The sequence below is a fragment of the Dicentrarchus labrax genome, unplaced genomic scaffold (genome assembly GCF_905237075.1).
Source record: "Dicentrarchus labrax unplaced genomic scaffold, dlabrax2021, whole genome shotgun sequence".
Classification (NCBI taxonomy): Eukaryota; Metazoa; Chordata; class Actinopteri; family Moronidae; genus Dicentrarchus; species Dicentrarchus labrax.
Window position 1 is genome coordinate 8,475,883 of NW_026136708.1, and position 23,510 is coordinate 8,499,392.

At 39.7% G+C, this 23,510-nt stretch overlaps 2 protein-coding genes across 4 annotated transcripts in view; one reads left to right on the forward strand and one right to left on the reverse strand.

Moving 5' to 3' along the window:
• LOC127367824 (MAM domain-containing glycosylphosphatidylinositol anchor protein 2-like) overlaps positions 1 to 23,510 on the reverse strand; it is a 165,226-nt gene that overhangs the window by 119,724 nt on the left and 21,992 nt on the right. The gene's annotated exons all lie outside the window — the stretch shown is intronic.
• LOC127367846 (low choriolytic enzyme) lies at positions 7,757 to 10,901 on the forward strand. Its single transcript, XM_051408022.1, has 8 exons — positions 7,757 to 7,887; positions 8,044 to 8,065; positions 8,183 to 8,245; positions 8,431 to 8,577; positions 8,686 to 8,803; positions 10,239 to 10,417; positions 10,496 to 10,577; positions 10,676 to 10,901. The coding sequence occupies exons 1-8, from the start codon at positions 7,819 to 7,821 to the stop codon at positions 10,815 to 10,817; spliced, it is 822 nt and encodes a 273-aa protein (XP_051263982.1). The 5' UTR covers positions 7,757 to 7,818; the 3' UTR covers positions 10,818 to 10,901.

Sequence of the window (23,510 nt, forward strand, 5' to 3'; positions counted from 1 at the left end):
ACTCCTTGTTGCCATCCAGAGAGCCCACTGTGAAAACACAGCTCTGACTGCTGCCTACACACAATGTAAGCATCAAACCAACCAAACCAAACAGGCAGCAGTGCCTAATATAACACTGTAGGTTTATTTCACCTCAGCACCTGCATACATGTAACTTAATGCATTACACCCAGCCTTCTTGGTTTCAGTGTCTCTAGGCTCCTTCAACGGTTTGCACTTTTATATATAACCCTTATAAGATTTAATTTGCACATTTTTTGGGTGATTTTCTTTGTCTTCCTTGAACCGGTGGTCGGACAAAATAAGCAGTTTGAAGATATCAACTTAGACATACGATGTGCATTTTTCAATGTATTTATTGTTAGTGAAAATTATTACAGTAAATTAATTGATAGAGCAATGAAAACAATAGGGCTGCTAAAGATATTCATTATTAGTTAATATGTCAGTCATTTTCTCGATTAATCAGTGTGTTGTGCAAACAAGGAAGACGGGCGCTATCCATATCTACACGATTACAGGATCTCTGACAGATATTATTTATATATTTTTGTATGATATGATATGATATGATATGATATGATATGATATGATATGATATGACCTGGATACATTTCAATAAACTTGGATATGATTGGGATCTTTCTGGATACAGGACCTTTTTGTCCAGAGGAGGGATTGTAAAGTCTGTTTAACTAACAATTGCTTTTTTTTTCTTCCTGTAATTTCTGTAATTTGAGGTGCTGTTAGCACTTTTTGCTACTGCAAGTGCTGAGCAGTGCAATGTTGAACACGGGTTAAATAAATTGTTTAAAAAACATAAAACACGCAAAATCAGGCACAAACAATTGCTCAGACACATTACCAACAACATTTTATAGTACAAACAGAAAGCATAAGTACACCTAAAACCTTGGTACTATCATTTGATCTAATGCCTATGTCAACTTAAGGCGCAGGCATGTGTTATAGCCCCATTAAACTGAACATGACCAGAGAATGTTGAACGCGTCCTTGGTTCCTGTAAGACAGTACAGGTTTATGAGGAATAAAGTTAAAGGCCTTTACGAGTACATGCTGGTAAATTTAGAATCTCATTAAAAAAGAGACCTCGACAGTTAAGCAGCGCCTGCTAGGCTCATGGTCTTATTAAGATAGGTCATCAAGCTGAGGTGTGAAACTATAATTTGCCTACCAACAACACAGTCGAAAAATCACTGACAGAGCACCACAGTATGACAGCCAGAGTATCACAGTGTTACAGTTAAGTAAGCCTTTCTGGGTTTTTCCTATCCCATTCTACCAGTCTCTCCATTCACTGTGCCACATTGGCATAGTGGGCCTGTTGTGGCAGTTTGATTTCCCTAAACAACACTAATCGGACATCTGTAGGGAAGGATAAAGCCCAGATTGGCTGTACCCATGCAGCAGTTCTCTGTCGATAGGCCTAACTCTGGCCAACACTCACACGATTGGCTAACGGAAGGCAGCAGCTTTCTTTATGGTTGGCTAGTAGTGAGCCAGCAACAGCTCACTGAGGATAGAGTATCTGGCAAGCCTCTGAAGATTGGGTGCTTCCCGCCAACAAACTGTCTGATGATTGGCTGTGGTGACTCCAGAGTGAACCGATTGTCCTATCAATGCCCACAGCGCAGGCTGGCTGACAGTGCTGCCTGCTGGCTGGCTTTGCAATATGCAGCTATCCATAACACCTCCAGAGGGCATATGTCCATGTCTTTGAGTGTGTGTGAAAGTGTGTGCATGACTGTGTGTGACTGTATACCATCCATAACTTTTCCATCAGGGAGGTGTGCAGCTAAGCCCTGCCAGCAGGCTCTAACACCTCATTATTCTAAGCCAGGCAGGAAATGGGTTTTAGAGATCTCTCACTGAGCTATGCTCTTGGAAATGAGGGCTAGAGGTCTCCCAATATCAGCAGCACAGACCTGGGAAATGCCTATTTAGTTCAAGTTAGCCACACTGCAGCACTTCACCAAAAATCAAAACCAATTCAAGAGGCACGTGCTGTAATATCACAAAACACGAACTGTTACAGTCTTGTGCAAATTAATTTGGGTCTGAGGGTTTTTGAGGTTTAATGAATTTGAATTTTTCTGCTGAGTCTTGTTAACTGAAGGGTGCTTATACCATGTGATGTTAAATACAGCTCAGCGAAATGATGAAGATGAAAAATAGCAGCGCCTAAAGCCTCATTAGGGGATTTTCTACATTTGGATGAAAACTTAAGCAAGTTAGCTCATATACACTGACCGAGGAATTTAAAGAAGGAGGCTAAAGAGGAGGCTAAGGAGAAGGAGCTTAGGAGACAGAAGAGCAATAAAAGCTAAAAAAACTGCTTACAGTGTATTTCACCACTACAGACATGTATGCACTGTGAATTGAAAGGAGTGTTTACGTGGTGTTTTGTCACCACATTGTCACATACAGTAACTTAGACATTCAAATCAAAATAAAACACCATTAGTCAAAATTACTTACGTTTTTTTTTTTTTATTCTTGAAAAATCGGTTAAACAAGGCAATAACACGCTGATTTTGTATGACTTTAGGTGCAATACATGTTTAATTCCACTTTATAATAATAACCCATGACTGGAAGGGCCACTAAATTAACACCTCTAGAACTTTGCTCACAACATAACATAACAAATGTCCGAAAAGCAAACCAGAACGTGGTTAAAAACATCCTTATAAACCTGGCTCAACAGATAAGGCCTCTGCACTGAGTAATTCGATACAATAAGCTGTGCCAACAGTGCTCAACTGTTTTTGCACCACCCATTACCCTGGGTGTGACTGAAGCCGCGTGAGCCATGCAAACAGCAAAAAACTATAATCACAGTTAAGGCTTAGAGTTTTGCACCTAAAACCAGAGGACTAATATATGGTATTGTCATTATTATTTATTTTATTATTTGATATTTACAATCCCAAAGGCATTTTACTCTAAAAGAAAAATCACTGGAGTCTACAGCCATGATAGAGGCTCTGTGGGGCTGTACTTGGGCACAGCTGAATGATAACAGTAGAATGTTAACATGCTAAAATTTTGTTTGTATTGTTGTTTTGCTATAGTGGTTTTGCTATATTGAAGTTTCAGTGCCAATGTCTATAACACAAACAGGGAAAAATGACAAATATGTAAATGATCTGTCTATGGAACAATATGCTTCTTTAAACTAGGTTTGAGAGGAATATAGCTTTTTTTTTACTTTTTTTTTTTTTTAGAAGTTCTATAAGTTTAAATAATTGCATTTACAGACAGTGTGGGTTTATATTAGGGACTGCAGCCTGGAAGTAGTGAAACGGGCAACAACTTCTCTAATATCATCAGATCTAGACGGGTTGGGGAAACGTGGGTGGGCAAAATGGATGAGTCACACACTTCCATCCTTTAACTTTCCGAGGTACCCTTGAGCAAGGCATATATTAGGTTAGTGGTAACCAATAAAAACAGTGGACTAGGTGGGATGATAAAGTATGATGAAGTGGGGTTTTATGAACTGCAAGTGAGCGTTTACCTCTAAAAATCCTAATAATCCTAATAATATCCCTCAACATCCCAATATCTGACCCTGACAGGAAAAAAAAAGAACAAGTTTTGAAGTTAAGAAGTTCTCTCGTTCACTACATCTTTTACTACCCTCGCTGCTATTTCTCTCAGCACAAAGACCTTTTATAGTCCAATTTTCAAATCCACCTCATAAAGCTCTTGACACCTCATCCATCAAACACAATTATTCCCTGAATGGACTGTGCAACTGGATTGTAGCTTAATCAATTGCATTACTACAATAATACACCTGATTTAATTTACTATTCGCATGGCACTTACAAGTCTGGTAATTCACACCAATTAAGACGGTGTTCATATTGAATATATTTGTTCCTGTTTGACTGAATGTCAATTAGTATGAACAAGATGTTTACATTGCAGATTGACTCCTGTACGGAGAACAAAGAGACAGAGAGCTACTTACGTCTTCAAAGATTTCGTCAGAGAAAAAACAAATAAATCCAATATTGTGAGTTATTAACGCCTTAAAAAAAAAAAACTTCCCACAGACGTTCGAATACATAAGATATTAGTCAGCTAGTGTGGAAATAACAGCAGAAAATGTCTGGCTTATTTGAAGACTATTATGCTTGTAAAAACACATAATGAGTTGGATCACAGGGGATGCTCGAAATGAATGCAGTGTACAAAACTGTTAATTGTTATTTTGACATGCAATCAGACGCGGAGCAAAAGGCGAGTGAAGGGAGAGTAAGCAGGGCATCTGTGTCGGGTAGGACCAACTGTAGGAGGAGAAGGAGCTAGAGGGTGAGTAAGAGGCAGCAGAGCAGACTAATGTGTTTCATTTCACAGGGTGGTTATCATGGCAGCGGACTTCCTGGCACACACTCCCACTGAACACCAGTGCAGTGATTCCAAATGTTAAGCACATTGTTTAATAGTCCATTACGTAAATTGATATTGCTCATTGACTGTTGTCCTTGGCTGCCCACGTAGTGTCAGAGAAAAAAGACAGAGATGTACTTTAGCGCAGTGGAGGGCTAATAGGGTACGCCATCAATGTTGTTTGGTGTTCAAGAACATTGTGCCAAAACTTCCTGCTCCACTTCCTCCTACCACTCAAATCCCGAGTCACAATGAAATTAGGAATGGTTTTAACGTCTAGTGTAGATTATTGTCGTTATTGATTAATCTGCAGAGTAGAAAATGGTAAAGAAAATGCCTTTTCCAGAGCCCAATGTGATGTCTCCAAGTATCTTTTGTTGCTATGCCCCCCCACACCACAACCAAAAAAACGTTTTTGTGTAAAATTCAGAGCCCTCAACCCCTGCCATTCCCATTATATAAACCTGCAAATTCTGCCTCTCAAAGTGTCACATGTGTCAGCATGGTGCAGCAGCACATTTTTGGCTGTTCACCCATAAAAAAAAAACCTTTTTATTCAGTTGACATGGTTGCAGTCTGGTGGCAGGATTTTTTCTTATTTTAAAAATGTTAAAAAAGTCCAGACTTAAGATGATTGATCGCTGTAGTGCATATCAGGGGCATGGTACAGACTTCTGGACTTTGTACACAGGCTTTCTCTATGGGCCGCTCTTGATATCCATGGCTTCATTCTAATATCTTTATATACTCTATACACTATAGTATATAGTCCCCTATTTCCTAAAGTCCAATGCATCTGCTGTATATAAACAAACTTATCCTATATGTCTGTTGTAGCTAAAATACATGTGAACAGTGCTACAATCAGTAATGTGTTGAATTACAGACATTAAGCACAATTTAAATACTTTTCCCTTATGATTTTTACATGTGGTTAAAAGGAGCAAGTTCATAGTTGAAGTTTAAGCCCTTACACTATACTATACACTGTATACTATACTTTTACTCAATCGCTTTCCGAAGCTTCTCCTCGGCTTAACAAAGTGCAGATGTTTGGAGAGAAATAAAATATCAGTTTTTTGGGGGGTAGCACTAGCACTGCCATCCAATTGAATAAGATCTACTTCCCCCTGCAGTTGGAGAGGCATTAGGAATAAAGCTCAAGCGAATGGATGGGTCATACATCATTGAGCATTACTTGTGCTGTGCTGTGCCTCTAAAACACAAATTGGATTACCTGTGCACCCACGCGGATCACCCGAATTGGACAGGCGTAGACATACAGGCAACACACACACACACACACACACACACACACACACACACACACACACACACACACACACACACACACACAGTATAGGCATGCATGTGCAAATAGCATGATGCAAACATTGTAAAATTTACAAATCCATAGGGTTTTATTGGCCTTGCAGTAAAGGGAGTTCACAAATACAGCACCTGCAGTTCATCTCTCTTTAAGACTCTCTCTCTCTCTCTCACACACACACACACACACACACACACACACACACACACACACACACACACACACACACACACACACACACACACAGAGTGCAATTTTTGTTCCCCGATAATAAATGCCACATTATTGTGATGTACAGCGGAGAACCACATCATATAAAGGTTGCCGTGATGGAATCTCTGTTCGAAGCTGCTGGCCTTGACATGCGAAATCAGATCCTAAAACTGTTTATGGTGCTATGAAGCCAGACTGCATCCCTCTTCTCTTGTAAACAATCCACTGGAAGCTGATGATTTATTAGCAAGGCATCAAGTAAATCTAAATACTCATTTCTCTAAACAACCCATTTCTGGATTCTGAGTTTTTAGAAGGCAGTTTCTTCTTGGTTTTTTTTTTTGTTCATCACAGTCTGGTGGCCAAGGCCCGGTCTTTCCAGCTGATATCATCACTGATGCAGCAGCAGAGCTTCAATAATGAATCCAGGACTTTACAGCCAGTCACTAATTGAGCCATAATTATTATTTGAAACAACACATTTCAAATGGAGCCGCACAAACAATACTGCAGGTCACACCCAGTGTAAACTAAAAAGCCCTTTGTGGAAGCGAAAGGGTTTTAAAGGCCACACTGGCTGTTTAGTTTAATGGGAAACGAGGTTTTTGTAAAGAGATGCACTGATAGTATCTGTTGCGCCATTAAGAGGTGTTAGTGCTCATGCTTGGATCAAAAAGCAAGTTTGTTCTGATACCAGCGGTGAAATAAGTTTCTCTTGGCATAATAAAATGAAATGTTTCTGGCTTGAACAAAAACACAGCAGTGTGGGGACTCATAGCACGGCAGCTCCTAACCAATGAGATGTTCAGAGTGCTGCAGCAGCTCCCTCAGCAAACAGAAACCAAAATAATAATCTTGTTTTTCACTTCAAAATGATTATTTTTTCACTTTTTTAAAGACATGTTGATATGGTATTATAAAATATAGTATGAACAAGATTTGGGGGAAAAAAAAGAAACTACAGAAAACCAAATATCATGTATACAGTATTAAAACAACTGTGGAGGCTGTATCAGTATGGGGTCTATGTAATTTCTGTATTCTCTTTTCTTTTTCTCTGTCCAAACAACAGTATTTTCAACAGTCTCTCATTCTCATTGTTATAATAATATTATTTTTTAAATTGTATAAGGATATTCACACAATTCTCAGTGCGTGTTTCGGTCAAATTAAGAATGTGTTTATGTAACTGTTTTCTGAAAGCTGTTTATTTTAAGTAGGACTGCAGCTGTCAACTATTTTTCATTATCAAATAATCTGCTAACTATTTCAAATAAAATGTAAGAAAATAGTTTAAAATGTCCATCACATTTTCTCACAGTCCAAGCAGACTTAAGATTTCTTGTTTTGTTCAACCATTGACAAAGAAAAGCAAATATTTGGCTTCTTTTCTTGAAAAATGATCTAGATCAACTTATTGCCACATTACCTCAATGCCTGCTAACAGGAACGTTTAATAAGGCATTGTTTGTTTCAAATGCTGTATCTGTTCTTTCTGGAATAAAACTTAGGGACAGGCCCAGATCTCATAAGCGAAACCCCCTGCTGCCTAAAAAGGCCATCTGAAATCTGACGCCAAGTGAGCCGACAGCAGCCTGTGGTCACTGTAATCCCCCCCAGAATAAGATTATCCCTGTGTGGCAACAATGGGCCAGAGTGGGCAGGGCATTCACATTAGCTGTGTGTCTAAGACAGAGCCTATTTAACACCTACTGCTAATCTCTGTACAAACACACACACACCCTGACAGCCTGCATATAAACTCAACCCCGGCTGGACTTCAGCATCAGTCCTCGGTGAGACAAGCGGAGTCTTCAAAGCAACATCTTAAGCATCAGCACCTTCAGGCAAAAATGGACCTCAGAACAACGGTTTCTCTTCTGCTGCTGCTTCTAGGCCTCTGTAATGCTCACCATGGCAATGTATGAAATAGTTAATTCAATGTATAACAGCTTATATGCACTGTATGCAATGAATGAAACCTTCCCCTTACCATCGATGTCTTAAGTCCAGATCACTGCATTAGACTGAGTTTAAATGCTGTAAAATGAAGTAAAGTGGTTTGTTTCTTTTCACAGGATCAGGATGGTGCTAATAATGGTAAAGTGACAAAACCTGTGCATCTATTCGCAGCCCTGTCTAACAGACCAAATCTATCAGATATGACAGTGTGTGAAAACAGAGTTGAATGACTTGTGCTTTGCTTCCATTGATTAGAGATGTTAGAGGATAAGTCTAACGTGGAGGACATTACGGCAACCATTCTGAGGATGAACAATAGTGAGTACTGAATCATAATATTACAAAGACATAGAAGGATAATTACTTTCTCTTATATTGGCAGATTGCCAATATTCAATAACAGAAACCATAGTTTGCAGATATAATAACACATTGTCAAGAAAAACAGAGGTTTCTTGCTTTGTTCTGAAACTTGGATTCAAATATTTCCTTTCCTTTAATAGGATCTAGTGATTTTCTGCTGGAAGGTGACGTGTTCATTCCCAAAACCAGGACTGCTATGAAGTGCTTAAACAAGGCATATTCTTGTCTGTGGCCAAAATCTGCTAACGGGAAGGTGGAAATCCCTTTCCTTATAAGCCAAAAATATGGTAGGTATAACTTTTTAAGGTAAAACATTAATGGCACTGGATTCTGCACATCTTTCCCACACTGAAGCAATGATGTTACAGACGAAGTACTTTTATTCACAATTGCAGATGACACTGAGAGGAGTATGATTTTACATGCCATGAAGGACTTTGAATCCAAGACCTGCATCCACTTCATTCCACGTGCAACTCAGAGGGGGTACTTAAGCATTGAACCAAGATTTGGGTGAGTCAATAACTGAAGCACTCATTCACTGCACTAATTCATCTGTTAAAAAAAAAAAGAACAGTGAAAATATTTAACTGCACTTCTTTAATGCATTGCGTATAATGTGCATTCCTTGACTCCACTTTAACCTATTCATCAACATGATGTGCCTGGTGGATCAGGTTTTGTGCAGCATACTGAGTTCTAGTTAAGGCAAATTAATGTACTGAAAAGTTAAGATATACTTCACAGACATAAAGGTTTCTGAATTAGCTTGATGCTACACATTGGCATTGATGGATTACTGAACGGGCCTATCAGGCACAGGCGTGGGAGCCCAAGGCGTCAGGTGGCCCCGGATCTCGATCAGTGCTTTTTGATATAGCAGATCTGCAAACCAAATACAATCCAGTATTTGTTTTGATGGGTTTTTTTCCCTTCGTATCACAACTTCACAGCATACTGAGGCAACGGTAGCATTTGTTCAAATATATTACCCTTATTAAAGCTATTTAAATACATTTGACAGCAGAACGGCTCGGCATCTCGCGCTTTCCTTTCTTACATTTTGTGTAGTGTGCTTTAGTATTTTGTACATCTGTGCAGAAGAGTGTCAGTACAAAGAAACACAAAATAACTTCAAAGAGAAGCAAAACGACCACAAAGAGATGCCAAAAAACCACAAAGCCATGCAAAACTGCTACAAATATATACAAAACAACCACAAAGAGACACAAAACAGCTCCAAAAAAGATGCAAATGACTACAGATACAAAACAACAACAAAGAGAAGTAAAACAACTACATAAAAACACAAAATGACCACAAAGAAATGCATAATGACTACATAGAGAGGCAAAATATGCAACTGAAAAATTAGTTGCCGGAGCCGTGTTGTTTGTAATTATTCTGCATATCTTTCAGGGTTGGGGGGCCTTTTACATGTTTGTCGCCCTTGGCCCTTTGTCTCGAAATCCATCACAGGCTGAAGCTGAACGTGCATCTGGCAGCATCATTCTCGCTTTTAACTACTGCAGAAAGTGCTTTTCTAATCCAGTCCTCTTTCCCTTAGTTGGTTGAAATGCTACCCAAACAGGTCCTCTCTGTGATCAGAAAAAAGGAAACAATCACAAACGACCATCAGCTCGCAGGAAGAGCTTTAGAAGCAATAACAAAAGAACAGCAAACTGCAAGTTTAGCTTCACAGCAGCAGTTTTTTTTTCTCCTGTTGTTCGAATGATGCATCTGTAGTTGAGTCAGCTCTCAGCTATGCTAACAGCAAAAAAAAAAAACCTCCCTAAACATAATCAGAAAGCTAATTATTTAAGCATGTACACACAGGGTGTGTTTTTGTAAATTAAAAATGTAAATTACATTAGTCTATTAATCAATTGTTATGTTGCATGTTGCATATTAATGATCTCTGTATCTCTTTCATTATCTACACTATTAGCTGTTCCTCTTTACTGGGCCGTACTGGAGACAAGCAGGTGGTGTCGCTGCAGAGGTTTGGCTGCATACAACAGGGCATCATCCAGCACGAACTGCTGCACGCGCTGGGTTTCTACCACGAACACACCCGCAGCGACCGCGACCAGCACATCAGAATCAACTGGGAAAACGTCAATGAATGTAAGAATCTCACAGCGTCGTTTAGAACAGATTGATTCTTTTATTGCTATTTATTGATTGATCTTTTCTTGCCACCAGATTTTATCTACAACTTCAAAAAGATGGACACCGATAATCTCAACACTCCGTACGACTACTCCTCTATCATGCACTACGGAAGGTAAAGTAGAACAACATGGTATTTTAAATAAAATGAGACTAATCTAATTGTATTCTAGAAACATTTTTTTAATTATTCTTTTTCATTACCATCTGTAGAACTGCCTTCGGAAAGTTTCGATCAGAAACCATAATTCCCATCCCTGACCCCTCTGCCCCCATCGGGCAGAGAGACAGTCTGTCTGACATCGATATAGTCAGGATCAACAGGCTCTACAAGTGCTGGCGTTATGTTGGATAGAGGATTACTGCAGCGTGTTCTGACTTCCACATAATATTTGACATTCATGTGACATATGATATGATAATAAAATGGTTAATTCTATTCAGCGTTTGTCTTTTTTGTCATTTTCTTGACAGAACAGTAAAAATTCTGTGTTCTGTGGAAATAAATGGGCAGGGAGGGTCTAACGACTTTAGAGTTGCATTCTGGGAAGTGTGGACCCATAATAGGGGCTACAAGTCAAGATACCTTTATGGAAGTGCAAAACATTCATTCAGTCTGGAGTTAGACTTCATAGTATGTACATCTGCCAATAAAAAAGTCCTGAGGCGGTGCTTGTCTTTCTGTCTTTCAAAAATCCTAAATAATCTGACCATAACAAAACAATCAGTTTATCTTAATTAATCTTAAAGGAACAACCTTGTGTGTGTGCAGTACAACCCTGCTGCAAACAGACTAAAAAACTGTTTCATATTTGTTATTGCTACATTTTTTGCTGTTACTTCACATTACTTTCAGTATTAAAACAAAGTTTGGAAATGTTGGCAAAAGACAAAGAGATGAATTTGATTAGATACAAGAAAGCCTGAAGGGCAAATATGTGGCAATATCTTTATAATTGAGTTCATTTCCATTTTGGTTCATTGTAATTAAGTTTGGGATTTGTACACTAGTGAAGAGTACAGTGTTTTATCAGAGTGAATCAGTACTGCAGTATATTCAGCAAGCCAAACTTTGGAGGGCTGCGTCTCTGCAGAAAGGCAAAGATGTGGTAGAACAGGAGATAAACTCCTCTCCTACTCCTCCCAAACCCTGCAGAGACATTAGTTTTTTACTTGGCCACATCCCACACTCTTGAATGTGTGTTGTTTCTTTTATTTTTTTTCCCTCCACCCTTTGAAATCCTACGCAGTGTTATTCTTCTGTATTCACCCCAGTGAGAGAGAGAGAGAGAGAGAGAGAGAGAGAGAGAGAGAGAGAGAGCAGTGTTGGGTGAGAAAGGAGTGACGGGGGAGTGTCAGGGTGAGATAAGGGAGGAGAATGCCTGGGAGAGAGAACAGATTCCTATTAAGCAAATTTCCCTCCTCCCATGATGTATGAGTGCACTAACAATCATGACAGCATTGCATGTATTTCTCCAGTGTTCTGGCTTAAATGCAGCTAAAGAGGCCATGGCTACAGCAGTGCTCTGAGAAAGCCAGTGAATCCATATAGTTCAGATGGACACAGGGCTTTTAATGTTTCATAAAGTAGTTTCAGTTCGTATCAATCGTTCTACCCATGAAATATTTAAAATCTACTTGTTTATTGAAATATTTAACGCTGTGGGCTCTGTTCATGCTCCAAGAGGCTCAAAAAGTCTTTTTGCGCCAGCTTTAAATTAAAGTATTTCTGCAAATCCTGATTAAAATAAGATTACCAATGAGAGCCAAAGATCCTATGACTGAAAGTACAAACAGCCCACCACCGAAACACACTGTGGCAAAAAAAAAACGTTCAATGAGTCCAACGGGAGACATCTCTCTCTCTGACGTAAACATGGAATGGAATATTTTATCTTTCCTTTGATTGTTCACACGTGTGCCTCCTTTGGTTTTGGTGTTACTGAAGGCTTATAAAACATGAAAATATGAAGTGGAAGCTTGATCGCTGGTATATTACTATTTAATACTGTTTAGTATTACAGACTGTTGATAATAGCTTTAAAGCATCGTCTGTGAGGCTCTTACAGATGCTCTTTGACCGTACTTTAAAGGGCAGTGTGTATATGACCAGCAGGGTCTCCTGAAGGATGTCTGTTCTAATGAGAGCAGGCCGAGCGGAGCCAAATGCAGTCTGATCTGTGATGTCACTGGTAATATGCTGGCAGGCCGTAACCGCTGGCTGGCTGAGCGGCTCTTACCACCACGTTATTAACACAGATCAGTGTACCTGCCTCTCTTCAAACACGATAAGCTTCAACACACAGTTCTCCTCAGTTCACTGCGTGAGCTGCCTAATACCCACCAATAGGAAATTAAAATGTTCTCTCTGAGTGGTGCTACTATCTTAGCCAGTCCAACCTTGGAGACTGTCTCAGAGTTTTCTGCGAGCAAGGTAGGCTTTTGACCTTCCTGGAAAAAAAATTCCTTTAGAACAAGACAAAAAAAGTATTTTAAATGTCTACCTGCAAGTTGGTATCAGTGCTTTTAAAGGACATTTTCTCAAGTCTGTTTTAAAATGGTGTTCACCCTATAAACAGTCCTCCTTTACATACCGGCCATGAAAATATCCTCTGTCTGGACAAAAATACATTCTAAAGTAAATATGATGCTAATATGAGGTCCACGTTAGTCAAATTAACCCCATGCACCCCAATTGCTGCAGTCTGCGTCAAAAATCACTCATGACTCAGTCAAATTTGAACACTTCAGAATCATCATGCTTTCAAGTTTTCTTCAGTTTCAAAGTACTCTAGTGATAGTTGTCTGTACATCCATAGGTACATTATAAATAGGGGACCCAAGGAAAAGTAGCTACTCTGACAACAGTAGCTAATGGAGATCTAAATGAACAAACAAACAGGAACTGCTATTAGCTAATTCAACATGCTTTTAATGGTGCCAAATTATGTCAAATATATGGATCATATATATAGGCAGATAAAAAAAATACATTTCAAATGTCAACATTTTTTTAATGCAAAAAACCTGTGTGTATGCATTTCTGAAAATAATATAGTGTATGCCTGGATAAGACATGCAGTAAGTGCTAAAATCTTTAAACAAGGAGAGGGGAAAAAATTAGCAAAGTTAGTGTTTAGTCAAAAGTCTTATGGTACAAAATACCCTACCTATTATACCCTATATCACTTTTGCAGCAGCTCAGCAAAGAAACACTGTCTGGAGAAACATAAAAAGAGAATTTTGTACTAAAAAGTACAAAAACTTTGCAAGATACTCACTTCATTTGTCTACCTCAGACTCCTGAAGACTCATTGAAGTCACTTTTCGCCCAGAGTAACGACTATGGATTTTATCCACGCTTGCATTAAAATTGCATTAGAAAGGATCTCATCACGGCCAGTATGGAGAGGAGGAAAGATAACACCATACGGCGACTCTTTACATGTACATATGGGCATGAGAGCATTGTTTAAGACGTCCTTTAATGTGGAGTGTGTATCAAGTTGAAAAAATAACATACGGTAGCGTCTTCCTGAATATGATTAAAAAGCCTAATAACCAACCACAATTAAAAAAAAAATCTAACACAAACAGTTGCTCGTGTAGATCATTTGGTTTTGCAATCTGTGGTGTGCTTCTGCTATCAAAGCCTGTCCCGGGTCACCAACAAGTCAGCTGTTTAATGCCCTTTTTGAGAGAGATGAAAGCAGCGCTCACAAAAACAAGTAAATTTAGTTAAGGACACAATCAAAAGAAATAACAGATTGGCATACAAATTCAAGGAGTCTTTGTTGTTGCCCTGCAGGACCCAGTGGAAACGATTAGCGGGCTGAGAGATCGAAGGAAGGCAAACTCTAACATGTGCTATTGTTGAAGCTTTCATGAAGTTTCACTTAGCTTCTCTTCTGCAGATCTGAGGAGCCCAAGGAGACATATATGAACTTCTAAAATGTCTGAACCTAGAATAGCACACTGACAAGATACTGTCTGTTGTCACTGCATTCTCAAATCTTATAAATATTTCATGGGTTGTGTTCCCTGACACCGAGATTGTGGCTGACATTACTTTAAATACAAAAAAGGGACATTTCAGAAGACAGTGAGATGAGGCGATATGAAGAAATTCAGACCAGGAATCTAAAGGAAAATAAGGGCTGGTGAGTTCTATAAACCTATGTTGTCTTTACAGGCCATGTGGTGTTTTTATACAACGCTAGCCTGTGTGTGTCAAAGAGAAATGATGTTTTAAAAAGGGCCTTTGTAAATGTGTAAATCAGACTGAGGCATTAGTCTACAATCCCTCTGAGCTGTGTTCGCAGAGCTGCACCACATCTCTGTTTGTCAGCGCTGAGGAATTGCAGCTGTCGAAAATGATGCGGTCCCATTAGTGACGGAATCCAAGCTGAGACGGAGCCAGACAGAAAGCCGCTGTGGGGACAAGATGATAACAAGGTACTCATTGGAGATGTGAGGGATGGTGTTTGTGCATCACTCTGTGTGTGTCTGATGAGAACCGGGCAGGAGGAGATGGAGGGGTTAAGATAAAGTGAGAGAGAGAGAGGAGAGGAGTGAAGGCGTGGAGAATGAGAAAAAGACAGGGAAACGGTTAGGGGAGAAAAAAGGATGGGGGGAGATAAGACGAGACAAATAGAGAGGGGAACAATGAGACTGGGGCGCAAGAGGGAGTGACTGGGACAGTAATCAGAAACAGACGACTCAAAGCAGCGACTGAAAGCAGGGAAGACGAGAGACGGAGAGAGGGAGAGCGAGTCACAGAAGTCCAATAGCCAGTTCCCTGAAAGATTGGCAGGTTTATTCACGGGGAGTTACTGATCTCTCGTCCTGCAAATTGTTTCACCTCTGAGGTAAGCTGTGTGCATCGTAGCCGGATAAAGACGCAGTCATATAACAAGTACCGCAAAGAAAATCACCTCACCGCAAGCAGCTATGATGTTAAGCTATAGGACAGTACATTAAGCTACAGTTACAAGCAGGCTGATTGATTTTCCTGTTTAAAAAGCAGTTTAACACAGAAGCAAAGTAAACTATCTGACTGACTTACAGTTTAAAAGGTTTGTTAGCTTTTAGCCTCTCACCAAAGAAACCACTGTACTGACAGCAGGAAGCTAAAAGCTAGGCCAGAACACAAGAATAATAATTAAATAGCAATGTGCTAATAGGATCTGCTACCATCTAACCTTTTTTTAAAGTTAATTGGACAAAACACCAGGCAAGACTGCCACTCTGCCATGTTGGTTTTGACATTAGTTTGAAATGATTAATCAAATAGCTTGCCAAGTTTTAACTCGCAAGGCGAGCTCTGGTGCCCTATTGAGCAAGAAGTTCTCAACACTATGCTTTTCTGATGATATTAAATAATAGACCGGATTCAAATTAATGGCTGAACCCACATTGTGTGTCATTCAAGTTAGCTGAGAAAATGTAGCAAACTTCCACAAGCACACTTTGAAGAACTATACACATGCTCAATCTAGCTGCCAACTCAATGCAATTTACCACACAGTATTCTAGCATGCAGCTCAATGAAGTTCAACCTGAAGACCTAATACGCTGGGAATATATAATATCCCTTCAGCACCAAGGATAGCGCTCACTGCTATAAACAGTGGGTGATTTGAGGGGTGATGCCGTCCCGGCCTAACTGAGCTGCGTATTGATAAATCCTTGGCGCTGTCCTTGGTGCTGGAGTAGCAGACAGATTTGTAATTGCACCTTTTTCTCCCAGTCCCACCTTTTTATCAGTTTCGTTTGGATCTATAATATTAGCTGTGGAAGAGCGAGAGGATCATAGAGAGGCACTGCTGCCTGTAGTATTCCTATATAATATTCCTATAATATTTCTTTGATCATTCAGAGGTGTTGCTGAAAATACACCCCGAGACCCATGGAGACTAACCCTAACTGTCCAATTAACAAATCACAGACCAGCTATAGAATATCCCAGATTTCTAAATAATCTAATCAGAGAACAGTTTAAACCCTGCATTGGAGTTAGTTTTAATTGTCTTTTATGATAGACAAAAAAAAGATCAATTAGGCTTTAAATACACCAAATTCAATTTCTCAAATTTCTCTCACACAGAGACAACACAACCAAAGTTAACCTAAAATGTTTTATTCAGCTATCAGGCAGTTTTTTGCTTCGGTTAACTGTATTAAAATCCCAGTTGATGCCTACATTAGGGCATCCACACAGGAGCTAACACAGCAGAGGAGAAAAAAGTGGTCTACGTGGTCTACAGCAGCTTTCAGGTGAACTTACAGCAACAAAACACACAATAAAATGGAGTTAACATCACATTTATACAAAAGTTTGAACATGCTTTAATTCAACAGAGATGATGCTGTCTGTCATGCACAGGTGCTAAGCAGCGCATGTTCTGTGTTGAATGCTAAAAGCAAGTTAATGCTTGTGTAGCGTATACCATATGTGAGCAGTGTATTGGTGCATTTGAAGATGCATACTAAAGGTGGCATTGTATAATTACTGCAATAGAAATATAATTGAGACCTTAAAATGTGGCAATTATATGTGGCAATTACACAGGTTGTATGAGTCTGACTTCTATGAGCAGCGAAGTGGATGACAGCTTCCGATCCCCATGAAGGCCATTTATTCCATGTTATATTAATAGCACCACTCTTGCTTTCATAGGCAGGACGCCTCGTCTTACTGTTTCAGCTAATTATCGTGACATTAGGCTGTACTTCACTCTCTTTGTCCTTGGTGGACTCGCCAATAAACCCAGGTGGATTGTGATCGTCCGACAGCTGTTTCTGATTTTCGGTTGATTATACATCTACAGTTTTTTTGTGAGCACGCTTAATTAAGTTTTTGGTGATGGCTCCCAGATCACTTTTTTTGCCAATAAATTGGACCGTCATCCGCAATCAAACTGTGGTTTAATCATAGCGCAGTTGTATCATGAGTGTAGATGAAAAATCGAATAGAATGGGCAAAGACAATGATGAGATGACAAAATGATGAAGCAATTCCCGACAGCATTAGTGACTGATCCCCAAAGGTAGGACATTTAGTAGCTGTAAGTGTTGCACAACAACAAATATGTTTTTAGAATTCTAGCGCTCCAAGATATAACCAATAAGGGGAAATTATGCTCTATGTTTTATCTAAATGTTTCTTTTTTCTTTGTTTACAACATAATGTTCCTAGGAGGGCACATTATCCCTGAAGAGATGTGTTGCACATTTAAGATATTTTTAACTTAGTATACTTGTATATCCTCCAATTAAAGCCATAATTAATGCAGCAGCGTTGTGCTTCCAGGAAAATGTGAAACTTATATGCGCATATGACAAACAAACAATCGGGATAGAGCTCCTCACAAAAGTGGCTAAACAAAGCACAAAGGTCAGAAGTCTCTGATTGTGCTTTAAAAATTTAATTTCTATGAAATCCACTTTGATGGCATGTTTGTGGGCTCAATTCTGTGCTGATTGTGTTTTCCCCACACACCCTTTTGCCCCCCATGAACTCCCATCATCTTGCCGCAGACGATTGGAAAATGTAATTTCTTCTCGTTGAATGAATGGGTTGGAGAGAGCATGAACGTCCGCTCGGGCGATGTATGTTTTTGTCTTGGAGCAAAACGCACTGTCCACAAGGACATGCTGATTCAGCAGAAAGGTCAAACATTGTGCAGTGGAGAGGGAGGCCTTTATAAGGAATGTTTTGTCAGTTTCTCTGTGGGTGTCCAGACAATGCTTCTGGGTATTATAGACCATTGAAGCAATAACATTTTCACAGACAGGAGGAATAAGGTTTTTTCCTTTTATGTGAACATTGTTCAAAACCTGTTTTAGTTCGTATTGCACACATGGCTCCAGCCATTCAAGCAGACCGGAGTTACATTCTCCTTCCACTTGAAAATATAGGTTTCCATTCAGGAGAAAACCTTAGTAGGCTTCCTATGTCTGGAATCTTCGTCTGGCTTCATTGTGCTTTCATAGCAACTAGAGAAACTTTCTACTTCTGAAAAGAAAAAAAATAATTTGCGCTACATCTGAAGCTCCAAAGCGGTTGGCAGTAATGTGCCCCAGAGTTAACCGATAAATTCAAAATAAAAAACCCCTCCACTCCAGCAAAAGAAATGACAACAGCGTGCAGTGTTGTGGTTACACCCTAATGCTCTCGGTTCATCGCATCCGACACAAACTGGAACAAAGAACTCCATAGTTCTTTCAGCACTCCCTGACATCAGTAAAGGGCAGTAGCAGTAAATGGAAGCAGCTGAGCATGTTAGCCTGTAGTCACAAAACACGGGGATACAGTTGCTAATTTTTCAAGGCTGCTGTTCCTGCAGCAAGGTGTGCTGAAAAATGGTGACGGCGGTGCTGGTGCATTACAACAGTGCACAGGCTCATTAGCCTCTTCTTCAGTTCACCAGTTCGGATTATGAATCCTTTCATCATTTCTCAGTGTGTGTGTGTGTGTGTTTGTGTGTGTGTGTGTGTGTGTGTGTGTGTGTGTGTGTGTGTGTCTGAAAATGACACCATATGAGCTTTCAAGAGCGAGGATGTTTGTTGAAACCAGGTGGATGCTCCTTTAGTCATTTTATGTATTCTGTTTAAGTGTCTTCAAGTGGCAGTCAAGTGGGTTTACAGTTTTAACATCTGACAATCATTAACATATTATCAGTTGAAGTTTGGGTTCAGTTTCCCGGGTTTGCGGCAGAAAAAGCATCTACATCAAAGAGTAGCTTTAGCGTCTCATTTTCTCTGGTAGCTGTTTTGAGTGGGCAGTCTTCCACACCAGTTAGTACAAGAAACTAATTGAAATAAAGTTAGTTTTTTTCCCCCCTTTCCCATAACTAAGTTGACATGTTGTGAGCCAGTATGATACCTCATGCGATGAGAGGCTCATTAGACCATGAAATTGAGCAATGTTACCTTGCCTTGTATAAAACATTTTGAGGGAGAGAAAGCAGGAAAATAAAGAGATAGAGCGAGAACAAAAAGATTGATTGTGTGTTTTTTTCTTGGGAGGACGGTCTCACATTTCTGTGTCATTTAGATCAACTGTCAGGACCATCACCTAATATAGCCTCTTATAAAACAGAATAGGACTCTTTCAGCACCCCTCCCCCATCACTCCTCACAATGCTGCCGTTCTTCTGCACTGCTCTTTATCTTTAACTGTGCTTATTCACATCCTTCTACAAGATTATGCTATATATTGTGTGCATAGAAGACATTATTTCACTCTAGTTAGTAAAATATGTAGGAGTTCATCCCATTTGGAACAAACTATTCAAACCCACACAATGCCTAAAGAAGCAGTTTGTCATTTGGGGAAAAATACTCACTTTCTCGCCAAGAGTTAAATGAGAGGATTGATACTACTCGTGCCTGTATGCTAAGAAGAGCTTGGTGTCAATCAGCCAAGCTTAGAATACAGACTGCAAAGGAAAGCAGCTAGCATGACTCACTAATTAACATGTTATGTGCTGGACTATTTATTGGCCATGAGCGGTGACTTCTTGGAGTGTTTTTGACACCTTGAGGTTGCCAGGCAAAAAGCTCCAGGAAGTCTCTGCAGCCCTGGCCAAGAATAGTCTGGAACATAACCTTCTGCGTCATTTTTACACTTTGGTTTTTGTACAGATTAAACAAACTAGAGATAACACGTTAGTTTTTAAACTTTAGAGATGCTGGAAGGTGGATTTTGTTACAGCTAGACAGACCGAGGTTAGCTGTGTTGTTTCATGTCTTGACACTAAGATAAGCTAAAATAACCTAATCGATTTGTAAGTTGTTGGAAACCCAAAAGGCAACCAATAAGTAAGAAGGGTTATTGTGTCAAGGTTCATTTCAGTTTGGCAGTTTCTGAAATTTCAGATGTCCTTGAACACACAAACACGAACATTGTTCAAAGCAGTCCCTGCTCACACAGCCACGTGACAATAATGCAACTTTGCCAACAAAAGTAGAAATGTTTACTTGCAGGCAAGCAAGATTAGTCTCTTCATCCTATAAAAATAAATGTAAACAAGTAAGGAAGCCAGGAAGTCAACAGCTTCTGTTGAAAGGCACAGTGTGTTATATGTTCAAAGTGGCAGTAATGTATTAAGTATGTGTGATTAAATGTGATAAATGAGCAAAAACCATTAGTGTGGTCCTTCAATCACACTCATCAGCAGCCTTCCAAGAGAGAGCTTCGTAACCTCTACTTTACTGGGCTGAAAGCTACATGCACAAGCATAGCAACAGTATCCAAGGCTTGAATGAGGCCTGTGTCACAAACACCGACAGCCCTTTCAATCTGAACATGAAGGAAAATGTTCGGTATACACCAACATTCTGGTGTGGGAGTTGTACTTATATATACATTTTTATTTATTTATAGAGCACTTTTCAAAACCTGACCTGAGTAATAAACTTCTGCCCGGATGTATTGCTCTTCCAGGTCTAACATACTCCAGGCCAAAAACTGCATTTGCAACATTTTGGAAGTGGTTGTGTGAGGGGTGTAGTAAGGTAATAAAAAACAGTGTTGCTCCATGGAGTATAAAATGGGAGGGTTTGGCAGGGTGCAGAAAGGGAGGACAGCAGGGGAGAGGAGAAGGAGCGCAGGTCGCTGGGGTAATTTAGCTCTGATCGCAGTGCGTTGTCGTGAAGCCCGGAGAGGGAAGCCCATGCATCACACTGTGTCTGGAGTTCACTCTTATGATTGATCGCCTCACAACCCCGCTTTAATTTAAAGTCAATGGCATCTATAGATACCTGTCAGAGTGGAGCAACCTGTAATGTCTCCTCACAGGCCAGGGCCCTCAGTTCTCCGACTGAGGAGCCGCCAAACACCAAGCAGAGCTTTAGCAGCTCAGGAACAAAAGGAAGAGAAAGGGAACAAGCCTGGTAATCACTCATCCAGCTGTTTCATTTCTGGCAGCTGTGACAGAAAGTGTTAAGGTGTTCACCGGTGATTTGAGTCAAAGATGGATTGCAGCAGGTGAAACCCGATGCAAACATAATGGAAGGAAAATCTGATTTGTCATCCTAGATCCACAATTTATGATTACATTATGTAATTTAGGATTTTGTTTTAACCTTTAGAGAAGGGTAACCATGCCGGCTAGAGTTTTCTTTGGCATTACAGAGCTAAAAAACCTCTCTGAATATATTTCCTCGACTCTTGTGTGTACTTCTGGTGCTCTACGCTCTGATTTAAATTGCTCTTTGTGTTCTTTATTTTTCACCTTAATCTTAATATCTGGAGAGGCACAGAGACATATAAGGGTATTACAGATGAAAAATTAGATAAGTGCGAAATAGTCCCATCTATGTACCTGGCAAGTCCGCAACTTTCTGTATTGCAAATGACAGGAGGTCTCACAGGGACATAAGATCACACCCATTAAATGATTCATATCCTTCAGCAATTACATTTTATTTTTGGCAACGAACCTATAGGCCATCTAAATCATTGAAATAAGAACAAGGAGGAGATGCTGACTTACTTGACTGCCAAATTACATCCTTTGATTTATGATCATAAAATCAAATGTGTTATTCAGTTTTTTTCTAAGTAAATGTGGTAAAATAAAAAAATAATGTGTTTTTCTCTCTTATCCGAATCATTCATAAAACAACTGAAAACACCATCACAATACTGGTCCTAATTGTCTTAACATCATAAAGACTTGACCAGATGTTGCACCAGAAATTGTCTTTTCTATCACCCACTAATCTCTGCAACCTCCTGGACCATCCCCTCATCCTATAAACCTGTATTTGTCTTGTGGCCTCCAACTATCACTACCATTAAAGCAGACCCTCAGGGTCCCTGCTGGCGAAACCATATTCCGATTCGCTGTCCCTGACCTCCACTCGTGAATTTATAATGCTGGACCTCGCCCCGGAGGGCATGACAGGCACCTACAGGGCTTCGGGAAGCAAGTAGCCTCGAGCAGGAAAGATATGAATACTTGACATCTCTTCAGGTTTAAGGTCATGTACTGCAGGCACTACATATGCACTCACACTTCTTACACTTGGGACATCTACAGTATATAGACCAGATGTGTAGGATCTGTGGATTTTTACTGTGATTGTGGTTAGCCCCTACCAAAAGAGGAGAAATGTGACCCCAGATAATTCTAGAGTTGTCTTACTCATGGTGTGTTTTTTTGCTATAAAAAGCCAACACTCAGGGGTCACTTGGTTTTGTTTGGAGTTGGTGGGTGAGTGAATTGCACGACTGAGGTCGAGACATCTGCAGAGCTGAGTGCAGTCATCGAGGATAAACTATACACTGCTACAGGGTGAGTAAATTCCTCAAAAGAGTCGTTTTCTATTTCTCTATGCGTTAACTACAAAAGACGTGGTGTGTGGGTGTAGAGGGTTTAGATGTTGTTTAAAAAGAAGCTTTGATGATTTACTTTTCTTTAAACATCACTTTTATATTACTGTTGAGTGATTATAATAGTATTTTTTTCATCATTATTTCTAACAGCAGACTATATTGTTACAGTTCTATGAATTAGAAAATTACGAACAAAAGGAATAGTAAAACCCTACTTAGTAACTAACCCTATCACAATGACCCCCTTTTTGGCTTGTGCCCCCTTAAAACAAATCTATGTCAACTTGCAACTCCTCATCTACAGCTTGTGATTGGCTGTGATTCGTGCAACTAAAGAGTCACCCCTCCTTCACAGATAGTTTTATTTGAATTTAAGTGTCCAGAAAAATCCAGTAATTCACAAGAAAGAACCTAGGAACATTTGACAAAATAAACCTAATTTTGTGTAGAGAAAAGTTTGTTTTCTCTGCTTTTCAACCATTTAGCAACCCCTCAGGTGGATCTAGCGACCCCATGAGTAGGTCCTGGCCCCAAAGTTGGGAAACCACCCATCTAATTTGCGATCATTTTAAAATACATTTTTCAAACTAAGTTAAAGCAATTTTGTTCGGCTACATCATTTTGTAATAATGACATGTTTATCCAGACAAAGTGTGGTCTTATAGTGAGGAACAAAATCCCTTTTGTTTGCTGAATACAGAG

Bases quoted from the DNA above. Each gene is read 5' to 3' on its own strand.
- LOC127367846 (XM_051408022.1), top strand. From the start codon at position 7,819: ATGGACCTCAGAACAACGGTTTCTCTTCTGCTGCTGCTTCTAGGCCTC. The intron at 8,246-8,430 runs GTGAGTACTGAA...TTCCTTTAATAG, and splicing joins CATTCTGAGGATGAACAATA to GATCTAGTGATTTTCTGCTG. The intron at 10,578-10,675 runs GTAAAGTAGAAC...TACCATCTGTAG, and splicing joins TCTATCATGCACTACGGAAG to AACTGCCTTCGGAAAGTTTC.